Source organism: Anser anser (assembly GCF_964211835.1).
Source record: "Anser anser genome assembly, chromosome: 4".
NCBI lineage: Eukaryota > Metazoa > Chordata > Aves > Anseriformes > Anatidae > Anser > Anser anser.
Genome location: NC_139724.1, coordinates 65,066,637 through 65,081,450, shown reverse-complemented (window position 1 = coordinate 65,081,450; position 14,814 = coordinate 65,066,637). Strand labels below are relative to the sequence as shown.

Here is a 14,814-nt window from a genome sequence, read left to right as displayed (position 1 = left end):
CATCTAAACTGCATTTTCTGGAGTCAGACTGAAAGAAAAACATGGCAGGCGTCTCCTAAGCATGTTTTTACTCTGATTTGTTCTTCTGGCTGTGAGAGGTGATGGGAACTGTAATAAAACTATTATTACATATTACTATTGTATGGTGATCTCTGCAAGGAAAAGCACATAAAAACAGTCAAAAGAAAGAAATTAAATTTCAAAGTTTTTTTTTTCTCTCTTTTTTTTTTTTTTACTTTGAAGATGAAAATTGTCCCATATGGCTGAGATACTCACATCTTCCCCCACTAGAAAGCAGATCCTTGTGGAGTGAAAATTGGCTTAAGAACCTGAAGTATGAAATTCAATTTTTATACATATTTCAGATCTTGAGTTTTGCATATCTTTGTAGCAGAAATTCTCATTTGACTGAATTTCACATCAGAAAGTAGAGCTTTAGCAACTCAAAGTCACCCATAGCAAATGGCAACTTTCTGTAAAAAAGGCCCACTGGATCCAACAATTCTTATACAGTTATTACTACCTCTAGCCACTTTTAGTCATTTAATTCTCGCTGATGTCTTAATTTTTATTTCCACAGCCTATTATAAACATGAAAGAATGAAGCATGGAATCTCATTTGAGAAGCAAAATATAAATAATTCTTCACCAAATATACAGTTTCAGGGCTGATTTTCTTCCCTGTAACTCCCAACCAGCCAATGGAAGAGTCCAAAATTAGTTGGGTCATCCAAATGAAGCCTTGTACTGGGACATATAGAAAGCCCAGGGAGCTGTACAGTGAAACATGGACAGTTGTAGGGATTCAGATTTACCCAGAAGAAAACCTCTATCACTTGTTTAATTCCAAAGTTTTATTTTGCAGTCGTTGTGAGTGAACGTAATTGATCAAACACACACAACTCACTCGCAGTACTCGTACAAAGAAACACCATCTAGCAGTATCTCATTCAAATGTCACAAACAGGAGAACAGAACATGGCACCACACAGCACTCACTGACAAATACATGGGCTGCAGACAATTTGACACATTCAACAAGAAAACCAAATGATACATCAGTGATATTGTCCATTTTGCCCTCTCATTGCTGGAGAAGCCATAGCAGCATAACAATGGTGGAAAAAAAAAAAAGAAAAAGAAAAAAAGGAAAAAAAAATTACTGAACAACTTCAAGAGAAATACAAAACTCTCATTAGGGTCACAGGTGAGAATTTATGCAGTACCTGCACATCTGCAGCTTCCTCAGAAACTTCCACAACCCAAGGCAGAGGAGACTGCAGCCACCTTCCCTAACCAGTGAGCAAAGCATCTGCACAAATACACATTTGGAGACTGGAATTGTTTTTAACCTGAACTATGGGCTGGAGCAAATGGCAGAAGAGATGTGCAGCCGCAGTCCATGGCGCTCTCGGTCTGCAGCTGCACAGAAAGTGCGTATCTGGAGTGTGCCTGTCTCTGGTATGGCAAGAGATGGGCAAATGGGGCACAGCCCCCTGCTGTTAATACTGTACAAGCCCCTGAGCAGCAATAGGAAATTCTGCAGAACCACCCCTTTACCAACACATTTTGAGCTGGGCTCCTAATGCAACTGGAAGCAATTGTAAGATGATTTTATCTTGTCATGGAAGTCCAATTGAAATACTGTATCAGGCCAAGATATTTTATCAAAGTTACTTGATATCAACATTATCAACAAGTAATGCCTGTAATGTACATCAATGAACATCACTTAGTGCTAAATTCTCCTAATTATAATAATGGATTCCAATCCTGCCACCTTGACTCAATCAGATCACAATATATTATGTTAGTAGCCCTAGTTGCAAAGTAATTTTCAGTCTGAATGAGAGAGTCTGAACTTGCCAGTCTTGCCCTACAGGCAGAAGAGGAAGAATTTATTCTTGAAATGGTCTGGAGGGGTGGTATTCAAGCTCTTTTTTTACATAGCCACCCACTTAACAAGCTCATGTAACACATGGACTAAGCAACTAAAGCCACTGAAAGGTGACATGTCCATTTGCTACATATACAATTTTAGAAGTGGTTATTGAAGACAACTTTCTTCAGTTTTCTTCCATAGTATTTGATTAGTTTCTATATCTGATTATCAATTGGTATTGTCCTGATTTACTGTTTCTTAAGAATAGCACCAATATCATAAATCTGAATCTTCATTCTTAATTCTTTTCCTTGTATGTATCTTTTTTTTTTTTTTATTTTTAATCTTACTTGTTTATGTACCTCTGTCACAGTAAAATAGCAGAAATCCAGGCATAAAGTCTCAGATCAATTTTTCTTCTATTACCTGGTAGTGAAATTGCCCTATTATATAATCTGTGTTGTCAGCTTACAATGTGTGTAGTAAATAAGCCACAAATAAATAAATCACAGTATAACCTATACAACATTTAGTAGTAATAGCTGAACATCAGGACCTCTGATTTTAATTTACAGTATAAAACAAAACATTAAGCAGCTTGTCAGTCAGGGAAATCTGAACAAAACAAGTACTGGAAAGTAATTTTCCATTTTTATATATGTGAATATATGTATAGTCATATATACATTTATATTTTGAATATATATGAGTATATATGTGAATATATATATATTTAAAAATTCACAAATTTCTGCATTACTATATGTTACTTCTGGAAGCAGCTCATTCCACCTAAATGCAGCACTTGCTTCTTTGCCTTACTCCTTACTGACAGCAGCTGTAAGACTTACTGACTTTTCACAGAAAACAACAGTTATCTATTGAATTTAAAAGTGCTTATTACCCCCCTCAGCATCCAGGTACCTAGAAGCGTCAAGAAAAACCATTATCATAATTACAAACTGGAAAGATGATGTTCATTAAAAATATCCCAAATATAAGGGAATGGATCACCTAACACCAGGCAGCCCGCTGAGTCTTGCTATCGTGAAATTAAGCAGACCTTGAGGACAGTTTTACAATACATTAAATAGCTTAGAAACTTATAAACATGAACAAGGTCCAGAGCTTCAGAATCTAATGCCCAAATGAAAATTAGTGTTCAAATAAGAAATAGGTATCCAAGTTCCTTTGGAAATCTGAGTGTTAAGAAACTACATTTATGGGGCCTCAGGGAAATTTTGGCTCCTAGGAGTTGTTTTAAAACGAGCTTGAAAAGAAAAGCCAAATTAAAAAAAAAAAGAAAAGAAAAGAAAAACAAAAACCCTTGGGAAACATGGTGTTTGATTTTTTTTTTTTTTTACTGCTACATGCTATACATCAGAATTCTTTCACTTGACCATGAGGTTTAGCTTTTCTTTCATATTAAAGATTCTACAGCTATTCTTTTATATATATATAAATAATTTCCACAGAAATACAGTGCCAGCAAATCCAGAAACTACAGGCAGTTCTATTACTAGTTGATCAGGATTTGTGAGAGACATGAGGAAACTGATCGGGACCTGCAGCTCTCCATTTATTTGAAGCTGGGAGGTTTTTGGATGAAGCAATGGAAAGCCAAAATAGCTGGAAATGGACTCAGAGGTCAGGGGAGTGTCACCGGTCTTTGAAGCACTCAGTCTCATGTACAACTTTAATGACACATTGGAAAACGTGGAGAAATGCAAGCTGGTCCCATTTCAGGTTTGCTTGCATTGATTCCCAGCAGCCCGAACTCTGCAGGGATCACTTCCCTTTCATCTCCTGCCAAGTGCACACACACCCCACTGTTACCACACAGCTGTGCTCGGCCAAATTCTGCTCCCCAAGGCCAATTTGCTTCTCCAAGTCTATATTGCCCACCCCTGTCGCCATACCACCTATTTTGCAGGTGCCCAAGAAAATTTTGGCTCTTATTTATTTAACCAGCTGCTGCTACTCCTGCATCCCACTTCCTCTACACTCACCCTAGCTGCTAACGAATTCACCAGTACTCAATTAAAAACATATTCAAGGAGGAAGCAGTTCATGCTGTCACATTAAAAATACAAGTTGTGCACTGCTATAAACATACTGAATGAAAAGAACATGTTTTCCCCCAGTCCCCCCGAAAGAACATCCTTGTTTTTACACGATTCCTTTTTTGGTTTCCCCATTATCCACCGAAGAAGTGAAGTTTGATTCTTGCTCTGCACTTGATTTCCTCTCTCCTGAGTAGTGGTTCACTTCTTGCATTTCTAAAGAGACCTTATTCCTTTTCGCAAATGCTTGGCTGATCTCATTGAGTGTCTTGTTTTTTGTTTCAGGCAGGACAAAAAACAGGTAGGTGGCCCCTGCGAAGCAGATGGCAGCAAACACTAGGAAGCAGTAGGTCTGTAAACCACTCTGTGAACAGAAAGCAAAGGAGATATGGTCATTGCATACACTAAGGGGACAAAACTCAGAAGAAAAGCGACATCAGAAATGACTTGAAGGAAAAAGCGGGTGGCATGGCACAATTTTTTAAGCAAGTACAGTGAGTGCTGGCATTCATTGCAAGTCACAGTGCCTTAGAAGTTCATAAAAATGCATGAATCTTCAGCTCTTCCAACACTGCCAGTGGCCCATAGACAGAGAAGCAGGCTCCTGGCAGATGGGTGCGGATCTGCAATCTGGGTGGTGCTGGGAGACACCAGAGGGGGTCCAGGCACGAAGGAAGCAGGTGGAAGCAGGACTGCTTCTGTCTGCACAGCTTAACCAAGCCTTGCACACATGCGGTGTTGCTGGAGATGAGGCAGGTTTTCCACCAGGTTATTCTGAATACTGCCTCTCCATTTCTAGGTACAAAAAAGGAGGCATGCTTTTGCAATATCATGCACCTGTACATGACACATGAGAAACCTGTCATAGCCAGAAGCATCTGTATCACAGTTGTTACAAGCTTTGAGATTTGCAAAATAAATGAGGGGAAAAAAAACAAATGGCAGACGTTAGTGTACTTTCGAAGGTTACAGGAACTTACAGCAGGAAAAAAACAAACAAAGAAAAAAATACCACAAAATATATTTCTTTCATGCTAGAGACTAGTGCAAGAATTACTTTCCCCAACTTTCGAGGAAAGTCAAAGGGTCCAGGACCCCCATAAGATTTTTTGACCTTCTGCCTTCCTCTATTGATTTACCTCACTATGTGTCCTTAAAACCAGTGAACATTTTTGACTTGCTTTTATTAACAAGGCTAAAGTTAGCAAAAAGTGGCACCTCTATCTCCACAAATAAGACAATCTTTCCGTGGTGCCATACATGAGGTCATGAATACAAGGAGAAATGGATGTCTCAGATGTAAAATGAGGTTTTCCAAGGCAGGGGCTACCCTAGGAATATCACCCATGATGGAGGAAACAGAAGACTGGTGAGGAGTACCAGGGCACTGGAAATAAGAATAAGTGAGCTACTTCTCCAGGCACGTCCACACGGAGCCGAGTCCCTTGCCATAAGCACCAGCCGCTGCCCCACCTTGTGAATCTTGCTCCTCCATCCTCCATGTGGAGATGAAGCACACCCAAAATCACCATGGGAAACCACAGCTCCTATTCAACACTTTTTAAAGCTTCCTTTGGCTGTGAGTTCCTTGGAGACACAGCTTTCTATACATACATATTTACAGTTGCCTTTAAATGTGTGCATCTGAAACAATCCAGATAGGGCTAGAAAACGACATAACACCAATTTTCCACAATTTTTCTAACATACTCCCATCATTGTCAGTTATCTCAGCTCTATACTGTAGGCTGGGTAAGGTCCCTGCTTGGGGGCTAAGGGTTTATAAAATTCCTAGGACTACTTTTATGTGTCACTTGCTCAATATATGCAAGTGAAACATAGAAATATATGCATCATATCTGGCATAGAAGAAGAACATGAAAGAAAAAAAAACAAAACAAAAAACTTTTCTGCCATGGCTTTTTAATATTATGGCTGATAGCCAGCCTGCCTGGCCGCAATGTTTTCTGTGGATAATTCATTACCTTGTTCAGCCCTGCAATTCCTGACTGTAATAGCAAAAGCTGGAAAGCGCGTCTTCCGAAATACTGCCTATGGACTCTTGAAATCAACACTTTTTTTATTAAATCCTAGAAGCACGAATTCCTGAACAACCTGACAATCACAAACCAATGAGCATGGGTGATGAGGGGGAAAAAGATTCTGGGAAGGGAACTGATATGACTTTCAAGTTTATACAGAGGCAGAATCAAATGGATTTAGTAGACAGGAGAAAACAACTTCACAGTGCCTCATAAATCATTCTGTCATGTTAAGAATACAAATTTTGCATCGGGGTTTTCTGCATGTGAAATTGTTCAGTGGAATGGTAGGGCTCCAATCAGTAATCACATTTTTCCTTTTCTAAAATCTTTATTGAACTTTCTCCTTGATGAAAATGAACCATTAGAGCCTTGTTTGACTAAGCCTTGCCACCTGTGTATCTTGATGGTACAGCCACAAGTTTTGTCCCTCCTTTCTCACTCCTGTTTATTTCTTTGCTGTCCATTATCTGAATTAGTGTTTGTCTTCTTTGATCTGCTTCCTTAAAATTTTCATAATTAAACTGAGTTTATAGCTTATTTTCAGTTATTTTATATCATGTATTTACATGTATCGGTAATTTACATTTACATTGTGTATTAACATTTATTGGTAATAAACTCGACGTCTTTAATTTCTGCAGATCCCTTTAGAGATAGCCCTCCAAGGGCCTCCAGATGAAGTTCCACAGAGAATAAGCTAAAAATGATCTTTTCTTATAAATTCTACAAATGAGCTCTGTGGGAAGAGACCAAGACTTTGTAGTCTTTGTATTCAGCAGGATTAGCACAATGGGGCCCTAATTCCTGGACAGGAACACCGCAGGGCAATCACAAAATGCCTTTTTCTCACCAGCTAGTCTTCAGTCATAATATTTCTTTAAAGCTGGTTATCATTCTACACACCCAGAAAAGAGAAACACTTATATTCGTAAGCCTTTTGCAACTCATTCAGAATTTAGCTAATATCACCTGAACCTGTATTCGGCACAGAAGAATGTGAATTAAATTACTCATTATAAGCATGAAATCTGCTATCTGTACTGCACACTGATAAAGGATGTAGAACAGAAGTACAAGATAAAGCAGAAGGAAAATGTCAAATCCTGCATCCTAACTCAAAAGAAACCCTTAATGGGACATGGGTGGGATAAAGCTCAGACTAGATTTTTAATTCACTTTTATCTGTTTCTGACATATTCTGAATTGATTGGTGCCAGAGTGGGGGGATCAATGAATGGATTGGCCACAGCATATCTGATGTGCCTATCAAGTGCTGCGGAAGGCAGGATTATGTGCTGGGAAAAGGGTGAGTTACTGAATGATGGGTACTATGAAAAAGGTACCGATGGATAGATCTGACTGGAAAATGGATCTATGTTTTTGTTCCATGAAACTTCTGAACTTTCTCTTAATTGTATTATGTATATTATGTACTATTCATATTATTCTGATTAAACTTGTACCTCCAGTGTATTTTTTGACATCTATAATCTCCCAGTCCAGTCTGTCTTTTCTGTTATATTCCTTCCAACTAGACAAGACATCTACAGAGACTGCAGCTGCCACCGTAGGACTAAAAGCCCCAGATTTTCCTCAGTCTGAAATAGGGGTCTAATGGGATGGTGTGGGAGTAAAAAGCTGAGGAACAACTTCAGTTAAAATCTTTGGTGGCCATGCAAAGCACAGACACACTGCAACACCATGTACTCCGTTACAGAGGTGTTGTGTTCCTCATCTTCCAACACCAGGCAGACTTACCAGAGTTACCAAAATATTTCTTCAGCAATACCTGGTCAGGCTTTTACATACAAGGTTGGAAACCAAAAGGTTAGATGGAAAAAAAACAAACCACAACAATAGTTCTTGAAGGACCAGGCTGTCTGCAGGTAACTGAAGGTTACCTGCCCTCCCAGGCTCCTGGCAGAGGGTTTGATGACAGCAAATATGCTTATTGCTGCAGTCTCTCCAGGAAAGCACCTGTTACATGCAGCTTCTTTCTAGTTAGTCAGCAGGCTACTAAATCCTCTCCAAGGCAGGATTTACACTGGGTTTTTAAAGTCCAGTGAGGGCAACTGACACATGGGATATTTGAAAGTTGACCAGAAACTTTTAAACTCATCACCTTCTATTTTTGTATCAGCTTTCTAAGAAGGGTGTTTAAAACATATTTCTATAAATGTGCTGCCTTGAATTACTCATTTTTATCTTCTCTGAATTTCTGCAGCTGGTCAAGGCTCTGAATTTTCTGAAAAGTGGAAAACCAGGAAACAATTCACTTAACACATGCATTTGATTACCACAAAAAGGAATCAAAGTCAAAGCACTTAGGTAATTCTCCCAAATCAGATAATGAAAATGGGAAAATAGATATTCTAGGCTTCCCTAGAGTCTTACACTAGGGCTTGCTGCTGTTACATTTGTTTTCTTATTTCCTTTTGTAGTTCACTATAAGGAAGTCAATGACATAATCATTTTGTATTTCTTCTCTAAAAGTTCTATGGGAAGGGAAAAAAAAAAAAAAGGAGAGATTCCTGCAGTACAGCTTTAAGCAGATGACAGATGAATCCCTTTACCTTCTCCGCCTCTACAATTTCCACTTGCAGTGTCACAGCCCCTTTGGCACTGGCAATGGATGCCTGCATTTGGAGGTTACCATGAAGTTTAGAGTAACTAGATATGGGTCAAATTGGATTTTTGAAGTGATGATGTCAAATAATGAGGGTTAGATGTCTTACTAAAAAGATCAGCAGCAGAACAGTTATTCACGTAGACATTTGACTTTGTTTGCTTTGCTTCAAATTTGTGTAACCCACTGAAACAAATGGATGAAAGAATGTGTGTCCTTTGTCCTTCTTCAGATTCAGACATAATTTAAGGTCCTACTGAAGGTGCAGGACAAGGAACAAGGACAGAGCACTAAAATATAGTACATTAAATGGATTTCTTAAGTAAAAAATAGAGCAATTTTCAAAGGCATGAACTACAACTTCAACCCTAACCCTCACACTTTTATTACCTCCTCAGAAAGTTAACACAATTAATTATGAGCTTTTTTTTTTTTTTTTTAATTTAACCTCCTGATAGCCTACGTTTCATTTCATTTCATCTTTGAGGGAACTTCAGCTACTTCCCTAAGTACAGATACACTTTAAATACCAGTTACTTTAAATACCAGATGTGCATGCAAAGATTTAAATTAGCTTGATTGAGGGAATCCACATATAGACTTCTGTGCATACCTTTGCTATTTAAATTTTTGCGTAATAGAAAAAGTCATCAAGTAGTATCACACATTAATGAAATAAGGAAAACCCAAAGAAAATCATGCTGGGTAAACGAATTTCAATGTATGAGAGAAAAAATCCTGAGTGTAAAAATAAGGAAGAAAAAGAGAAGTGCAATAGAGCCTCCAGTAAAATGTATAGCAACTCAGAAGTACTACCTCACAGGGGAAAATAAATTAGTTTCTGAAAAGGTCAAAATTAACACACATGTAGGTCTTTCCATTACACTATTAAGCAATTTGAACTAAGGCTACAAGCCGTGTGGCACCTGTATCCCATGTTATACTGAGCTCCATCTGGATCACAGATCCAAGAAGGTTATTTTTTCAGAACACCTAATTCAGTTTAAAAATAAAAGAAAATCAATGCTTACCCAATTTGTAGCTAGTGATAATTTGTATTCTACTTCTTTCAGGTGCCTTTTACTCTAATGTAAATAGAAAGTTTCTAAAAAGATTCAGAGAGTATTGTCTTTGAATTCTTCACTGACAAAGCCAGCTAGTAAAAACACTCACTATTTGGGGGACATGACCTTCCACCTAGCTATTTGTTTTACTCTCCTGTCATCTCAGTAGCTGCCTCTGCCTCTCAGCATCAGCATTTGGCAACCAGAGTGCCAACCCTGACCTCCTACGCCAGGGCACCAGAATTAGATCTCCACCCACCAGCTCAGAGACTGGGCACATCTGACCGTGACAGGCTGCAGTACGCTGCACATCTACAGCCATGCCCTCATTTTATTGCCCTTTTGCAGAAAGGTTAGGCAAGCAGCAGCACACAATGCCAAGGATTTCTTCACTGAAAAGGTGTTTCCCAGCCACAACTACAGAGGACAGAGGCAGCTCTTCATAATAAATATTTAAAATGATCCTTTTGTTACACATTCTCTATTTATTACGCAATCTCCTTAATAACCTTCTTTGTTCATGCTCTTATACTGTTCATTGCTTTACTTTTCTGAGAGTAAAGGCATTAAAAGGATTTGTTGCTTATTTTAGAGCTTTTTCTAATGTTTTCTATGGGGCATTGATGGGGTGGAATAGGACAGCCCCAAACATCCCATCAGTTTGTCAGGTATTATTGAAGCCTGCACCAAATCTATCCATAGTAAAAAGCACATTGTTTTCCATTGCCTTTCTGAACCAGAAAGGAATTACAGAGGTCATTTGCTTGGTTCCCCAGCCTGAAGAGCCAGGCACCTATCTATAACTTAAGCATTTTATGCAGGTCCTTAATATAAAGTCTGAGAGTTCATCTCTGCGATCTATAGCACAATATATACCTACTTTTTGAACATGACACAGTTTCCATTTACAGGGAAGCAGCACGGAAAAGTAGATGACAGCAGATACATGTAACTATTACGACTTCATAAAATCAATGTTTTTTTATAACCAGACAAACCATTCAAACTACACAGTGATGTTTATTAGTCCCTGCAAAAATGAGATATTCTGTGCTATTGCTCTGCCAGAGCTGCAAAGCATCATGCATTTTATTACTATTGTTGCCTCAGCCTCGCTGCAAAAATGCTGCAAGAGAATGATGCCTGTCTCCTGTTTTGGGATAACAGAAACTTCTGTGGCAGATGTAAAAGAAGGGAAAAATCACTGCAGTCCTCAAGGACTGTATGTAAGCCTGGAAGATGGAAAACCCATTTTTAAATGTGCCCCATTAAAGTCCTCTTTCTTTTTCTCAGGAAATGGCAGCAACAATTAAGTTCTTCTTTGTCATTTAGACGGGGATCTACATCATTTTCTAGTACATCCATGCGGAGAGATTTGAAGACCTCCACCAATTGCTTTGCCAATACTTCTATTGAATTCAAACTCTTTCTTTCCTTGCTGTTGGCATGCAGCCCCACAGTGCCACACTTAAAAGTCAAACTCCACCTAGTAGAATCAGTTTTCCACTTAGCAAGCCTGTAATTGTAGCTGGGTCTGCTCTGTCATCCCTGGAAACATTTGTATTAGAAGAAAAGCCCGAAGATGAGTTCTGGAAAATTCCTCCTGGGATAGAGAGAAATCCAGAGCAGCAGCTGGTCTGCAGGGCAGGGAGGTGGAAAAGGAGGGCTCCTGGCAGCCAGTTTTGGTTGCTGAGATGGAGCCACTGGACAGAGGTATTCCCCCAGCTCAAGCAGGCTCAGAAGACTGAAAGCTTGCATGAGGATGGCATGAACATACTCCATGGCCTTAACACCTAAAAAGCAGGCTCTGCACAGTCTTTTAGAAAGAAAAATTATTATGACAGAAAACTTCTGGAAGAATCTGCTATGGTGTCCTGCAGCACACTACTAGTTTACCATGTAGTCTTTAAGTGCCCCAGAAAAGTCTAATAAAACAAACTGAAATAAGTAATAAGAATGCATCAGCATGTAGCAAAAATAACATATTCACTTGACATGTCCTGAAATTAATTGCTAATTATTAATGCTTAGTAATTCTTTGTATTTTCACAATGTATTACAAAAATAAACAGCACCTGTCCCCAGATAACATGGAATTTAAGGTTTTGCTCCCCCATCTGGTTACAGAAGGCTGTCCTGCAAGTTACAGGTAGAACATGTAGAAGAGTAACAGCTGAATATTTGCTGAACACTATTGTACCAGGGATTTTCAAGCATTTTTCTGCTACCGTAGTTTGTTGTCCCATCTTTTTGCTTCAGCTCATTGCACCTATTCACACATATATTAATACTTGAATTTCTTATTTACTACGTCCCTGCCCTCCACAATCCAGCACCTCCTGAGCATAACCATTCTTACCACTCACTACCGAGCACAACCATTCCTATCACTCACTCTTTAAAACAGATTCTTGAACCACAAGCTCCAGAAAAGTCAGGCAAAGCCCCAGATTTTCTTTCCAGCAACATAAAATAGACCCACAAGTAATAATTTTAAGTCTGGCTAAATTAATAAGGGTATGCCTGTATCCCGTTTTGTACATATTCATTTACCAGATTTGTTCATCTGAATGTTTGGGAAATAGTTTCTTTTTATAGACGTGCCTGTGAGAAAGAGAAAGCAGGAGACTTATAGACAAGCAGACAAGTTTGTTTTATATGTTCTTTAGCCATTCATATGCTTTATATGTTCTTTAGCTGGAATAAATGTCATGTAGAATGATGAACTCCTTATGGTTTGTGAGTGACTTACAGGAATACCACTGCTTGAAATATATTCACCTGAGCTCTTCAGCCAATAATTAAAAATGTATCAAAATCTCCACTCTGTTCTATTCAACAGGATATTAAACAACAATTTGCAACAAATAAAGTAACTGATGGGTGAAGGCTGAAGTCAATTAAATTTAATACAGAAATAGATGCAATTTGTAATTCATCACTGAATACTTTATTGAGAAATATGAAAGCTACTGCAAACCTTCAGTGTTAGTTTGGTGTTGTAAAAGTGAAACACACTCTAGTGAAATTAGCAAATAGAGATGCTGATGTCAGTCAGTCATATTTGATGTGGCCTTTACCTTAAAATTTACAAGAATTCAAGAATTCACGGGTTCCTTTGGTCAGTTTCTTTTTTCTTTTTTTCTTCCTTTTTGGTCAATGAATCACTACTGCCAAAGGGAAAATGATCTGTTTCCTCTTGTTATCCATAAAAAAGAGAATATATTAAGCAGTAATAAGCTCACAGAAGGATGACTAATATAAACTTGAAGGCCTTCAGGTTAGAAATTCCTCACATTTCCTTGGATTCTTGATTCTTGCTCAAGTTGTTCTGAAATTCACAAGGCTTTCTCTGATGTGCCAGAGAAGTTTAACATTCTGATCCTTTTGAACTGGAGAAAATAAGTGAACTTTTCTCTGTCTTCAGTTGTTCAGTTAGCCTTCCTTATCTCACTTTTTATTTTTTTTTCCAGATGGAATATATTTAGCTTTGTTTTCTTTCACTCCATTGCCATTTTCGCTTTCTCCTATAATTGCTCAGATTTTTCTTTCAAAATTATTTAGCTCAAAGCATCATTACATTATTCCTACTACGCCCTCATGATTTCCAAGGAAGGAACGATTGCAGTTGTCAGCTCACTGTTTCGGATTTGGGATTCTGACCCAAAACCTGCAGCAGCCCTTCTTGCAGGGATTACTGATGTACCACAGTGACAGAAAAAAAAAAAAAAAAAGCTTAAAGGAGCCTAGTGAGCTGCATGCTGTGTGTACACTTAATGAGACACTTCCTGTTCTGAAGGCTTCAAAATGTCAATAAAATTATAGGAAACCACCAACACAGATGCCAGCCAGTCCATTCCCATTAGTAAAGCGGTCTCAGTTCCTGATGGACATCTCTCTGACTGTCTTTTATAGATCCCCAGTGATGAGCAAGCTACACACAGCATTACAGTTACACTATTCTCATGATTAAAAGCTTTGTGTAACATCCTTCTTGATGCAGGTGCCTTAAAATATAATGTGCATTATCTCTGCTTCATCACCTTACTTGCTAGTGGCACCAGTGACCAGAACGGATCTGGACCCAGGTAAACAGAGGATGGATAAGCAACTGGAAGTGGGTCTGGTATGTCTGGAAACGTAAACTAAATTGGGTAACAAAGCACCTCCCTGCTCAAGCTGTTGGCTGAACTAACCCCTTTGTAATACTTAGCTGACGAAGAGGACTTTGTGCTGTACCTCATTAAATGTGAGCTTCTCATTCACTGTAGCAATCAATAAAACAATCCATTCCATTCCAATGGAATTTGATAAAAAGGCTTTATTATTCTTCATGAGTGTTTCAGAAGCCAGGAAAGCACGGCTTAGTTCAGATCTGACAGAGGCAGCAGAAGCCACCTGGGATGGGACCACATGCAGCTGAGGTGTTGGGTCTTCTCACTGCTATTAGGATTCAGCTCTGACCAAACAGGCAGGCTGCTGTATATGGTGTAGGCAGCAAGAAAATAGCATCCTCTTTTGAAAGTACATACTAGAATCTTTCAAGTTCTTTATTCTTCCTGCATAACCAGAACTAAACACTCCTTTTTCAGATTAAGATGCTGCACATTTAGAGACTCCAATTCACTCAACATCACTCATTTGTACAGAAGAGGAGAGTTCTAAATTTTCAGCAATTGCATAGAAAGAGTATCCCTCTACCACTGCCATCACCTGGCTTTTGGAATGTGTGTGTTCTTATCTACCATTGAGTACTTTTTGCTCAGTCTTGAAGATTAAATGATATCAGGATCTGTCAGCTCTGCCCTTGATGACATTAAAAAGATTCCTAAGGACATCTTCCTGCAGCAGTAAACACTACCACCTGTATAGCTGGGTCCAAGAGCATCGCTGAAAGTTAAGCACACTGCTTCTAAATAAGCAGGGTTGCAAATCCCAAAGTTTCTCACATTTCAGGATTCTCTTTTGAGAAGCTTTGAGAAGTTCAGGTGTAAATGCAACCCAAAGCTGATTTGGGGTGGGGAGAAGTGGGCAGAAATACAGCATCTGTACCGGAGAGCGTACAGTGCTAGTATAGAAAGAGAACTACAGGCATTAACGTTGTTCCTAATCTAACCATATTTAGTATTCAAAT

At 38.8% G+C, this 14,814-nt stretch overlaps 1 protein-coding gene across 1 annotated transcript in view; it reads right to left on the bottom strand.

Moving 5' to 3' along the window:
• Positions 1-839: 839 nt before the first annotated feature.
• SLC2A9 (solute carrier family 2 member 9) overlaps positions 840-14,814 on the bottom strand; it is a 106,065-nt gene continuing 92,090 nt past the window's right edge. Inside the window, exon 12 of the mRNA XM_083836272.1 lies at positions 840-4,309. Coding sequence (XP_083692398.1) covers positions 4,052-4,309 — 258 coding nt within the window. The 3' untranslated portion in view covers positions 840-4,051. The remainder of the gene's footprint in view (positions 4,310-14,814) is intronic.